At 36.8% G+C, this 13221-nt stretch overlaps 1 protein-coding gene across 1 annotated transcript in view; it reads left to right on the plus strand.

Moving 5' to 3' along the window:
* Nucleotides 1-13221, plus strand: part of HEATR5A (HEAT repeat containing 5A) — a 66660-nt gene that overhangs the window by 29519 nt on the left and 23920 nt on the right. The window contains exons 14-21 of the mRNA XM_005149296.3: nucleotides 694-846; nucleotides 2090-2189; nucleotides 2936-3045; nucleotides 7435-7598; nucleotides 7717-7892; nucleotides 9308-9413; nucleotides 10673-10863; nucleotides 11334-11493. Coding sequence (XP_005149353.2) covers nucleotides 694-846; nucleotides 2090-2189; nucleotides 2936-3045; nucleotides 7435-7598; nucleotides 7717-7892; nucleotides 9308-9413; nucleotides 10673-10863; nucleotides 11334-11493 — 1160 coding nt within the window. The remainder of the gene's footprint in view (nucleotides 1-693; nucleotides 847-2089; nucleotides 2190-2935; nucleotides 3046-7434; nucleotides 7599-7716; nucleotides 7893-9307; nucleotides 9414-10672; nucleotides 10864-11333; nucleotides 11494-13221) is intronic.

The raw sequence follows: 13221 nt of genomic DNA on the forward strand, positions 1-13221 counted from the left end.
CAGACTCTGAAAAACAGTGAGTGAGTGGGAGCGATATTAATTAAATGTAGACAATAAATTTCAAAATCAATTAACCAAATGCCACTGTGGTCATGAAGAATTACACTGATATTTTTTAACATCTGTTCCAATGCAAAATGAGCTAATCATTTGTATTTCCCTCTTGTCAGGCATTTAAATCTTGTAGAACTTTCTGATATTTACTAGTGATCAGATTATTGACTGTGATCACTAAATTACCAGTGATGAGCCTATTTTTTCCATTTTGTTCACATTTTTAAGGCATCGTTCATATTTTCAGCTATTACTTTTGCCCAACAGCTCCCAGGTTTTTTCTTAAATTTGGGAAAATACACCTTGTGCATTGACCTATAACAAATGTTTGCTTTTCTGAACATCACTATTGCTTATTACATCTCTTATGCTGGTGATACACAGGGTCTGTGTTTAGTAAAACGGATGTTTTGGTCAGCTTGGTGGCATTCTAATAAATGTGTCAGTGAATATGTAGTTATGTATGAAAATGGAGTACCAAGGCAGTAAATATTCGAGAAATTATATATGAGAAGGCTGGAAAAATAGCATAGATTTTGCTCACTGTTGTGAAATTTTGTGAATATAGGAGGAAGAACCAAAGAGAAAATAAAATTTTATTACATCTTAATTTGGAATGATAACTGTCAACATTTACAGGTCCTGCAGTTGTCCAACACCATCTGCCACGAATGCTGTTACTGTGGAAGTGCATCTTTCCATCATCTCCTAAAGACCTAGAAACAGAGAAGACACGAGGAGATTCATTTACCTGGCAAGTAACGCTGGAAGGTCGTGCTGGTGCTCTCTGTGGTAAGCAGGATTTACGGTGTCTTTTTGTGCATATTTATAGTTGGGCTGTTTGTTTATTTTTCCTTCTGAAAGAAAACCGGTACTTCATACTGATTTTCTTCACTGGATGGTAAAGGATGTATTAACTCCCCAGCTTGTGTATATATATATTTACTTATATACTTGCATGTTTCATTTTTGTAAAAACAAAATGAAACAAAACCCAAACTGTTTTTTTTTCTCTTGCTCTTCTAATCAGTTGATTTCCAAGCAGTAAATGATATCTGCTTGGAAAGGAAGGTTGATTCTCTTCTCTTGTTTAGCCTACGTATCACAGTAATGAATGAAGATCTAAACCAGGGGATGTTCTGCTGTTTATACAGTTTGTTATATTTGGTAAATAGCATTTCCGTTCATAATAGGTGACTTACTGTAAGCAAAGTATAATTGGTGAGTCAGTCAAACACATTTGTGAGAGTGAGAAGACTCGGGTGAAAATTACAATAAGGAGGGTGCAATTCTCAGCCATTAAAGAGTGCTGTGTATTTTGCTGCTGTCTGGTGGGTTGCGATTTTTCGTCATGAAATGATGTGAATTTGCGTTTCCAAGAGACGACTCCAGTGATCTTCAGATATAACACAAACGTGTTTCAGTCATGTATTCTAGAGTACTAAAGGGTCCTTTACATTTACAGAAATGTGAACCCTAGTATAGTGATAACCCATATCACTATTAAAACCTGTGGGAAAGAGTGGAGTTCAATAGTAATTTCATTTGGAAGTAGCCTAAACGATTAACTCAAGCTCAATTTTCATAAATAATGAAAAGTACTTTGTACATGTAAGTTGTTAAAGTCTTAAAGTACAGTAATTAAGCTAATTTAAAATATAAAGCTAGCTAAGCAAGCAGTAGATTATCTGATCATCATTCTTCCCCCTTTTTTCTTACTATTATCATGAAGTTGTGTTATATCCCATAACTCAGTTCATAACAAAAAGCAAAAAATACTTGCATTTATAGAATCAAATAAAAGTCAGGGTATTAATGTCCAAGCTGAGACACCAAAACATTGCATATGGAAATACAAATTTTTTAATTTCAGATTTTTATCAGGTTCTTTAATTATAGGTCAAAATATTTAAAAAAAGAGCATGTTTTCTTCTACTTTTAAATGATTAGTGAGGTAAGAATGTGATTACTGCACTAATGTGATTATTTTCTTCTAGATATCTCATACTAAGTTAAAATCCAATTCCTTTCCTAGCTATCAAAAGCTTTGTTTCACACTGTGCTGGTCTCCTTACGGATGAAGTTGTTCAGAGACTTCTTCCTCCTCTTCCAAGTGCTGTTGATTTATTGACACAGTAAGTGTTTGTATTAAACTGCTAAATGAGATTCTGGTTTTGAAAAGCTACAGACTAATCTCCTTGTATTTGATTTAGTGCATTTCTGGAGAACTTTCTTTCCAAGATACAAGTTAGAATACAGAGTTCAGCAGTACAGCTGAAGGCTTTAGCTGTCATGATAATGTGTTTGCAGATTCCAGTATTGTGTAAGAAAAAAAAATAGTGAAAAAATTATAGCATGGTTTTGTTAAGCTAGCGATTCTGTTGTGCTTTTTTAATCAAGCATACACATTTATGTTTATTCATGGCCACTTTTTATAAAACAAAAAATAGTTCAAGAATATGCTTGGACAGAATGTTTTAGACATAGGCATTTTTTATATTTAGATTCAGAGCTAAGCCTGAAAGGGTTTTATAATTTTTAAACTTTTGCCTGCAGAATATTTAGTAATGTATCTGGGCTCTTAATTTAACTGACTTATTCCCACAAAAAGTTAATTATAATAAACATAGGTACAATAAAATTAAATAGAAAACTTAGTTTATTTTTTTAGTTTTAAATAGAAGTAAGGACTGGGAATGGAGAACAGGCATTCTATCAGAGCATGTGAAATTGTTTTCTTCTATTGGTAATGCAAATCAAAACTGTACTTACAGTATGTATAGACTTTAAAAGTGTTCGGTAGAGTGATACAAATGAAACTGGAGGTGGCGCATAATGCTTAAAGGCTTTAACATTACTGATGTGCTTTTTATATTTTAAGGCTTTCTTCAATAAATAAATCATACGGAAATTCTTTAAAAACACCTTCAACAGTTTACAGACATAAACTTTATGAACTACTAGCAGTGTTGCCTCCAAAGACTTACGAAGGTACGTATTTACTTATGAAGAGAAATGCATTTAAAATACCATGGTTTCATTTTCAAATTTTTGTTTCTCATATATTCAGATAGCAAGAATTAGTTCTTTTTTTAATAAACACGTTTTATTCCCTCTGTTTAAATGTAATGAAATTGTAGTGAAGAATGTGGTTTTGAAAAGCTAGTGTTCGTGATCTTCTTCCCCCTGCATTACAAATACAGACATTTCTCCTGTTTTTAGTTGAAACTTGAATGTAGACAGCCTTACAATTTTAAACTATTTGAATAATTTACTTTCTTTAATGCCTGTTTTACTTTCCATTGAATTCTAAATCAGAAAGCTGTCATCTTAGCTTAAACTAATTGCATATTGTCCACTGAATTTCATTTAACTGTTCCAAATATATTACAGATATATTAGTCTGTTCTGTGCAGATTGTAAATTAAAAAATTGTATTTAAAGAAAATTTTCAACAAAACCTGGGACTAGACTTACCTTTCTGTAGCAGAATATAACTAGCAATATTTGAAATTAATCCTCTAATCCAATAACTGTGCAGTGTAGTTAGACAGGCCTAACAGTTGGGCTAAAACATTAAATACCTTTTTCATCTTTGTATTTGCATAGAGTACTATGTAGACTGAAATAAGGAACCAGACTGGTTTTGTCAGTAGTAAAGAGAGGTTCAGTGTATTTCATCAGGGCAGAGAGAATATCAAGCAACCAGGCACTGATTTGGCTGTGTCCTCTGTATCATAGAGGGAATCCTTACTCAAATAATCTGCTCCATCTAGTGGCAACTGCCAAGTGAATCTTTGTAGGGATAAATCCTCTGACCGTTGTCATAAAGCTGTTGTTGCATTAGAAGTCTGTAAATAACACTTGAAGCATAGTGTATAATATACATTTGTGACTTGGGCTTTAACAACTGAAAATGACACCTCCATCCCTTAGAGCAAGTTACTTGTTTTGTTCATTACAGGGGTGATGCTGTATAGAACACAAATATTTGGGTGTGGGTGGGTTTGGTGGTTTCTTATAATTTAGTCACAGAATAGTTAGAATTTGAAAGGACCTTAAGATCATCTAGTTCCAGCCCTCCCGCCATGGGAAGGGTCACCTCACACTAGACCATGTCACCCAAGACTCCATCTTACCTGCCCTTGAACACTGCCAGAGATGAAGCATTTACCACTTCTTTGAGAAGCCTCTTCCAGTGCCTCACCGCCCTCACAGTAAAGAACTTCTTCATTATATCTAACCTGAACTTCCTGTTTAAGTTTAAACCCATCGCCCCTTGTCATATCCCTACAGTCCCTAATGAAGAGGCCCTCTCTGGCATCATACTTGATCTAACTTCATTGAAAAAGATACAGTGTGTTATAGTGTGATTTGAAAAACCTGACACAGTGTGAGTGAGCATCCTACCTGAGGATGCTGCATTCTAGAACCAATAAATAAATAAAAAAGTTTAAAAGGCTTGTGATAAATAAGTGGTCACCCTGCTAAAAGCTTTGTAAATAGTCTTCGAATCAAACCAGTAATGGGACAGACGTATTCTCAGAGTTGTCCACCTGTTTGTAATGGAGCAGTATGAGAGTGGGGAAAGAATGGAAACAAATATATTGGCAGAGCTTTTTTTCAAAGTCTGTTATTTATATTAACATATAAGTGTGCATCACTTAAAAATGCAAAAAAAATTTAAGGTAAGGCTTTAAACACATACTGTTCTTTTCCGTATGACAGCTTCATGCAGAAGCTGTGAAATAAATGCAAATACTAGGATTTAAAAAAAATCCAACATTATGATTATGGATGCTTTTTTCAGTATCTAATTTTAGTCATTTTCACTGGGACGAATTTTAGGAGAGCTCCTGTGTTGCAGTCTGGCACATTTTGCATGGCTCAGTGACATACTGAATGAGAAGCTTCCACCAGTTCATGGTTTTATTTCTTATGTTTTCATTTTCTTCGACTTGGGTAGTTAGCCGAGGGCTAAAAACCTGCAAACTGGGATCTTTTTGAGTACATTTGTGATGGGGACATATACTAGGAGCTGCAACACAAGCTTTTAGTGTTTACAAATAATGTGCAACACTTGTATTCTTTAGCACAATAGGAACGAAACAAAATACCCAGCAAAATAAACAGTTGAAAGCAGATTCTTTATTTGTAGTTCCAAGCCTCTTTCTCGATTCAAACCTTCAGATTTCTGAGGCCTGAGATACTAGGACTTGTTTAGGCTCCGCTTGTCCTTTCCTTCTCTTTTTCCTCCTCTCTAATCTCTTACTGCTTTCTGTCATCACTAAAAATTGATATCTGCTCAAACAGCAGAATTTTGTGAAGGCTTACTGTGAGTGTACATGAGTAATAGCTGATTTTTTGCATTATTTCAGCAATGACAAATATGAGCAAAATGTATTGGGTTAACTTGAAAATCAGTGAAGTACATGTAACATGCTTTAGTTGCTGTCTTCCATCATGTGTGAATGGTTAAAACTGCAATTTAGCTGATCCAAAGTATGAACATGTTAAGCTGGGAAAAGTTAGTTCTGTTTCCAAGATGATGATTTATATTTCTGTTAATTTTCATGTGTCATTAGTTTTGTACTATAATGTGCTCATGTTTTTGAGACCAAAACATTTATTTCCTTTTAATATAAAAAATATAATTGTTATAATGTCCAATTGGAGAATTTCACACAAATAATTTCAATAGTTTGTGTTTTGATTGTTAGATTTGATGTTTTATGTGGCCTGAAATTAATGTGTTTTGTCAGGCAACTCATTAGGGTTCTTTTCATTCTTCAGCTTTTTGTGCTTGTTATGTTCCACTGTCTAAACCATAAAATTCAATACAAGCATTCCCTTATCTTTCTTAATAGGATGAGATGAATAGCTAGAATGCTGGAACAGCATTCTGGCTTGATACTTTGAACTGCTTTATGCTGGGGTAATATTACTTGACATGGCCAAGCATCTGAGGCTAAAATAAATGTTAATTTGGTTAAAAATTGCTGAATATCTCCATTAACCTTTATTTGAAAAGTGTTTTCATGGGAAGGTGGGTTTTTTCTAATTGTGATCTATAATAATGGAAAAAGCAGTTTCTAGTTGTTGTTTAATTATTGTTTTTAAAGGGCTCTGTTCCTGTCCTTTTTGCACACTATCTGTGCATCTTGGAATATATTTGGTACTGCTAGCCTTTTGCATTTAGATTTGTGTAAGCATTTTGAGAAAAATGACATACTTGCAAAGCAACAGAAGCTTCCAGGAACAGAGCCTGGGGGGAACAGGGGGTTAGGGGTAGGGAAATCAGCTTTCTCAGATGTATGCAAGATTCAGGAAGGGTAAAATAGCTGATTAGAGCTACCAGCTCCAGCTGTACAAATGGTTCTGCTCATAAGGTGCTGATAACTGTGCTGTCACACGTGTTGAAAAATTCTAAGCAACTGGAGTGCAAACAGGTAATGGTGTGATCATCTAACAACAAAATTGAATGCGAAGTACTGATACGTGGATTTAAGCCTGCTCTTAATGTTAATATTCCCCATTTCATGAGGACTTGACTTTGCAGTCATAGTGCTCTGGAGGTAAATTTTTATGTAATATTTGCATAAAGACTATGTGTGTATTTTTTAAGATCAGTTCTGCAGTGTTTTTCAACATATTTTATTGAACAGATGAACTAGACCTTTCTCATCATGTATAGTTCAGTGCTAGAAATGTTCTCTCACTGCAGGGACTACTTTAAAAACCTAAAGTAGGCTGACTTAGAATGCCTAATATTGCTGTTTATGTATAATGTACAATCTTGTTTGAAAGAGTATGCACCAAAATATGTGATAGCTTAACGTACCAGTGTAAATTATCATAATGTAACCTACAGTAAATTCCTAATGCTTTGCTTTTCATGAACTCCTGAAATAGGGGAGTACATTCTGAAGCTTTTGGTTATTTATCAGGCTTATGGATGTTTGAAATTGCCTCTGCTTGCCAAGTCCAAGTATTCCTGTGTGGTTATGTAATACATTCCACAGCATTAATTTTCAGGAAATGGAGGAAAATATGGCTGTGCTTGTAACTGTCTTTTTCCTCTATTTTAATTGTAAATGTAACTAAATTAATGGGCTAGGAGTTTTATGACATTATGCCTTCTGTGAAGGTAAAAAGCTCTGCTTTTCAATTTCTAGATTGCTGTATGTGCTTACTTTGCTTATCTTAGTGCTCTCTTGTTTCCCCTGTAGCAAGAGTGTTCTCCAAGTAACTGTTTGAAGACTTAAGAAAACTGTTAGGTGGATGTTGCTATTGCAGTATAAGTATGTTGCTCCCAAAGCTGCTTGTGGCAAGTAATAAACTGTAAATTTTGACTGTTTTTTTTTTTCCTTTAATTTAAAGGAAGCTTCTGGGCTGTTCTAAAAGAGTTAGTGGCTGATTTGACTGTCCCAGATAGCCAGATTGATACCTCGACATTCTTGCTTCCACCCCTTTGTCATGAGAATGATCTCCTTTTACTTGGTCCCTTACTGCAGGAGACTGACCACCGATTTATTGAAGAGCAGGTACTTTTCGATCTAGTATAATCATGAGGGTGTGTATGTTCATACAGTTCTAGTTACTGGGTCAGTGCTGGTTTTGACTTGGTCGAAAATATGGCTATCACTTTATTCCTTCTTCCAGCTCCTTTTAGGTAACAGCATAGCTGGTGGCAGCCTGGAGTATGACCCTTACTCAATTTATGAGAAAGTTGCAAAAGGTGATTCAGTACCTAAACCTCTACCTCCCGTATTGTCTGTTATCAGCGCAGCAACACGTTTGTTTGGAGTTATGTTTTCCCATGTAGCAGAATCCCACAGGTAAAGTGGTAACTGTTGGGGAATTCGGGTAGTGCTAATGTGGTCACAGTGTTTGAAACTGAACACAGAAGAAAACAGTTCTGTGAGCCACCTGAATAATATAATTCAGACTAACAAATTATTAGACTTTTTTCTTAAAGTTACAATGAAAAGGCATATCTAGCAAGAGGTTACTATCATTATAATAAGTACTGCTGACCAAGAGCAATGTTTTGTTTCAATAGCCATATCAAAATTGAAGTTCATTTTAAGAGTTATCACATAATTATTTTAGTGCTTAATACACAATTGCCTTAAACCAAAGAGGGAAAAAAGGTAAGAAGCTGCAGTAAAATTTAACCCTTATCCTCCCTATTCCATTATAAAAAGTGGATGGGAACAAACAAGGGTATGTGTCTTAACACAGTTCTGTTAAGGTACAAGAATGCTCGAAAGGGATCACAGACTTCTGAGTTTGTGTGTATGTACCTTCCTACTGCACACATGGCATCATGGCATTTCAGGGTTTTTTTTCACATTTATAAGCAGAGGGTTGCAGAGACATGAAATTTCTAAAGATATTTGCACTCTCTTGCTTATTCTGTGTGCTACTGGTAATTTTCTTGAATGCAGCATTAGAGCGAATCTACTTTTTAATTAAACAGCTTTATCATTTCAAAGCCAACTGCAGTTAGGCTTCGGATCATGATTGTTAGAGGTGCTGATGGTTTTGTTCATGTGGAGGGCGAGTGCTTAGCATGAGAGTCCTGAGGCTTGGTGTCTTCACTGCTTGGAATGTTCGGATTCAGTGTAACCCTGAGGCAGCTGTTCATATATGAGCATACCTTCAAATAAAATTGTTACATGCTTTATCATATATTCTTCTGACTTGCATTTCCTTCATTATTCTGTCTTCACCAACTGCATTTTTTTTTTTGTTTGGGTTTGGGTAGGGTTTTTTTTGCTGTTTTTCTGGGCTTTCTGCCACTACTGTCACCATGTTGCTGGTTGGTTTTCTTCACCTGTTTTTCAAGACCTGTACTAATTGCTACGGATAACTGCATTTTCCTTTTTCTTTTCCCTCCTCCTTTCTCAGTTGTAAGTCAAAATGCATCATTTCCATACACAGTTGCTTCTAATAGCATCTGTCTAATGTTACTTAGATATAAATCAGTTATTTGTGAATGCATGTGTTATAAGGAAATAAAGGCAAAAAGTTCATGTTCACAGAGTGATTACCTGTTCTAATGTAGGATACAAAAATGCTTTGAGGTAGACAGGAATGCCAGTTGAAGGAAAATGCTCAAAAGTTAGGGTAATAGATTTGTTCCATCTCTGTTTCTATAATATGTAGGCTTTGTTATATGTTTTAAAATAAAAAAAGCTGCAGTTGTTTTCTTAATTATTGATTCTCTGGTTTCTTCTCTGGTTTTAAGGCTCCAGGTGTTAGAACAGTTGTTGAATTCCATAAAGCAAACAAAAGGATCCCGCCAGCAAATAGTACAACTAAATGTTGTGTCAGCCTTTTCTACTTCCTTAAAGGTAAACCTCCTTTGTTTCTCTCCTTTGTTTCAATCTCTGTCTGAAACATGACATCTGTCAGTATGAATGTTTCTACACAGAACTTCTTGTTTTGATTAACAGTCATAGTGAAGATCAGTCCTGTTTTCTATGATTATATATTGGTTTGTGATGTCACAATTTTCTTAAGTGCTGAAGAGCCACAGTTTAAGTTTTCCTTTTTTTTCATAGAATGGTTTTGTTTAGAAGGGATCTTAAAGGTCATTCAGTTCCAACCCCACTGCCATGGGCAGAGGCACCTTCCACTAGATCAGGTTGCTCAAAGCCCCGTCCAGCCCGGCCTTGAGCACTTCCAGGGATGGGACATCCACAGCTTCTCTGGGCAATCTGTTTCAGTGTCTCACCACCCTCACAGGAGCTTCTTGTTCATCCATGCAGGCGTCCAAGTGTTCTTGCTTGACTTCCTCTTTGTCAGAATGCCTTGCACCTGAGCTTGGAGGAAGCTATCCTTGAATATTAAACAGCTTTCATGGGCCCCTCTTCTATCCAGGGCTTTATCCCATGCTACTCCACCAAGCAGATCTCTCAAGAGGCCAGAGTCTGCTCTCCTGAAGTCCAGGGTAGCAAGCTTGCTGTGTGCCCTCCTCATCACCCTCACTATCTTAAACTCCACCATTTTATGGTCACTCTAGCCAAGGCTGCCCTCCAGCCTCACATTTCCCACCAGTCCCTCCTGGTTGTTGAGGACAAGGTCGAGAATACCCCCTCTTCTGGTTGATTCCTCGATTACTTAGAAAAGGAAGTTATCATCAGTACATTCCAGGAAGCTCCTGGACTACTTATGCCCTGCTTCATTGTCCCTCCAGAAGGTATCAGGGTGTCTGAAGCCCCTCATGAGCACCAGGGCTTGTGAATGCAAGGGTGCACCTAACTGTCTATAGAGGGTCTCATCCAGTTGGTCTTCCTGATTGGGTGGTCTCCATCTGCTGTCCCTTCCCTTCTTTTAATCTTGACCCATAACGTCTCAATCAGCTCCTCATCCATCCCCAGGCAAGTTAAAATCCATGCACTCCAGCTGAATTTTAACGTTTCAATGATGTATGTGGAGTTTGACTTCTAATTCTCAAACCAGGAAATAAAAAGAGAGGAAATGCGTAGATAAAGGGGGAAGAAAATCAAATTCCTTCTGCAGGTCTTGTAATTTTTGCATGGCTGCCAGAAAGAGATATTCTGATTACTATACTGTCTTGCTGTTAAATATATTTAATATCTATTTTTAGCACTTGGCTAACTGCAAGGGAAGTTTAGGTCCAGAAGAAGTTAGAAGGTCTGCCCTGACCTTGGTAATGGGTGCCTTGGAGAGCAATAATCCACTCCTAAGATGTGCTGCAGCAGAGTGTTTGGCCAGGTTGGCACAGGTGGTTTCAGATACTGCCTTCACTGCTGGATTAGCGCAAGTCAGTTTTGACAAGTAAGTTCATAAGATGTGGTAAGTTAGTGGTTGAATTTATAAAAAATGTTGGAGAAATATACATGATCTGTAATATAGAATCATAGAATAGTTATATGATCATTTTTAGAAGCTGGTTTCCTTCATGACTTTATGTCACTTCAGACATTAACAGGGAAAAATACTGCCTGACTTCTGCTTGCGTCTTTCAGGTTTGATGATCTTTAAGAAGACTGTCTAAGTAAGCATGTAGACTTCCAAATAAAGTAAATTGGCTGCTGTTCCAGCCACACCATTTAAGCATATCTAAAACATTTTTGGAACTTCCTTCAGATAAGAGATGATAAATGAACTTAGACTTTTAGCAATATAGCAGTGTCTAAGAAAATATTTTGTTGATTATATGCTAGAAGTTCTATTTGGAGATGTGATTAGTAGTCTCTGTCTTGGTGATTACACTAACAGCTGTTTTTTTCCCTTATAATTAATAGGCTAAAATCTGCTAGGGATGTGGTATCAAGAACAGGTCATTCTTTGGCTCTGGGATGTCTGTATAGGTACCTAGGAGGAATAGGTTCTACTCAGCACCTGAATGCATGTGTTGGAATCCTTTATACTTTGTCTCAGGACAGTACTTCTCCTGATGTACAGGTACTTGTCACTTACCTAAAAATGTTATATTACAAATTAACTGGTTTATATTCTGGAGTATAAGTGTCTTTTATTGCAAGAATAACACTTCACAGCCTGTTAGGCATACCTTACGGGTGTTGGCTGGAGCAGCAAAGGCAATGAAAACCGTAGCCCCTGCTTGAAATTCACCTTCAAAGAAAGAATCATGATGAGATATGGGACATTCTTATTTAATGATCAGCGAGGCTGGTAATGCTAAAATATGCTGGCTTCAAAAGCAATATCTGATGTTTTAGGAATTAATTTCACATTCACTTGTATCTTGACCTTGGCTAGATAGTAGCTGGCTTTTTTGTCAGTTTGTGTCTGCTACAATGGTTGTCTTACAGCATTTATTGTTGAAGGATTATGTAGTAAAAATACAGGGATTTGTAGCCTCAGTGTTGTAGAACTTGGTAAGTATACTTCCTGGAATAAGGCAAGATATTTTGAAGACTAATTCACATTATTTCTCCATGGCTAAAACTGTTATCTGTCAGAACAACTTTAAGAGACATTGGGTGTATTCGATGTTATTACCTAAATCTCAGTTAAAGATATTTTTTAAGGTTTATCTGCAGTATCATTACACAGAGAAGAACTGTATGTTGACATAAAAGGGGTTTAGCTATTGGTGCAAAATAACAAAGACTAAACCATATCTTGTTTCAGCAACTGTTGTAGTTTGGTTTTTTTTTTTTCGTAAGACTCTTGTTATTGCACATGGAATTATAGAATCATAGAACAGTTAGGTTTGGAAAGGACCTAAAGATCATCTAGTTCAACCCCCCTGCCATGGGCAGGGACACCTCACACTAAACCATGTCACCCAAGCCTCTGTCCAGCCTGGCCTTGAACACCACCAGGGATGGAGCATTCACAACTTCCTTGGGCAACCCATTCCAGTGCCTCACCAACCTTACAGTAAAGAACTTCCTCCTTATATCCAATCAAAACTTCCCCTGTTTAAGTTTTAACCCGTTACCCCTTGTCCTATCACTACAGTCCCTAACAAAGAGTCCCTCCCCAGTATCCCTATAGCCCCCCTTCAGATACTGGAATATGATACTGCTATGAGGTCTCCATGCAGCCTTCTCTTCTCCAGGCTGAACAGCCCCAACTTTCTCAGCCTGTCTTCATATGGGAGGTGCTCCAGTCCCCTGATCATCCTTGTGGCCCTCCTCTGGACTTGTTCTAACAGTTCCATGTCCTTTTTATGTTGAGGACACCAGAACTGCACACAATACTCCAAGTGAGGTCTCACAAGAGCATAGTGGAGGGGCAGGATCACCTCCTTTGACCTGCTGGTCACGCTCCTTTTGATGCAGCCCAGAATACAGTTGGCTTTCTGGGCTGCGAGTGCACAATGAAGCTGGCTCGTGTTCATTTTCTCATTGACCAACATGAGGCCATCAGAAATTTTACAGAGGGTAGAATGTATTTAAGAAATAATGGTCAGTATTAAATTAGTGTACTAGCAGGTTAATATTTTTGTTAACAATGACAAATTTAAAATGGTTCTTTTATTGCAGAACATAGTTTCTTGTAAAATACTCAAAATGGCTTATTAAGCATCAGGCTCCTAGAGTTTCCTTCTTTTACCTCTACATTTGTCCCTTTGGTACCTAAAAGTGCAACTTTTATTACACTTATTTAGTGAATTTCACTTAAACTATCAAATTTTTAAAAGATCTTACATTTATTCTA

This window comes from Melopsittacus undulatus, chromosome 4 (assembly GCF_012275295.1).
Source record: "Melopsittacus undulatus isolate bMelUnd1 chromosome 4, bMelUnd1.mat.Z, whole genome shotgun sequence".
Classification (NCBI taxonomy): domain Eukaryota; kingdom Metazoa; phylum Chordata; class Aves; order Psittaciformes; family Psittaculidae; genus Melopsittacus; species Melopsittacus undulatus.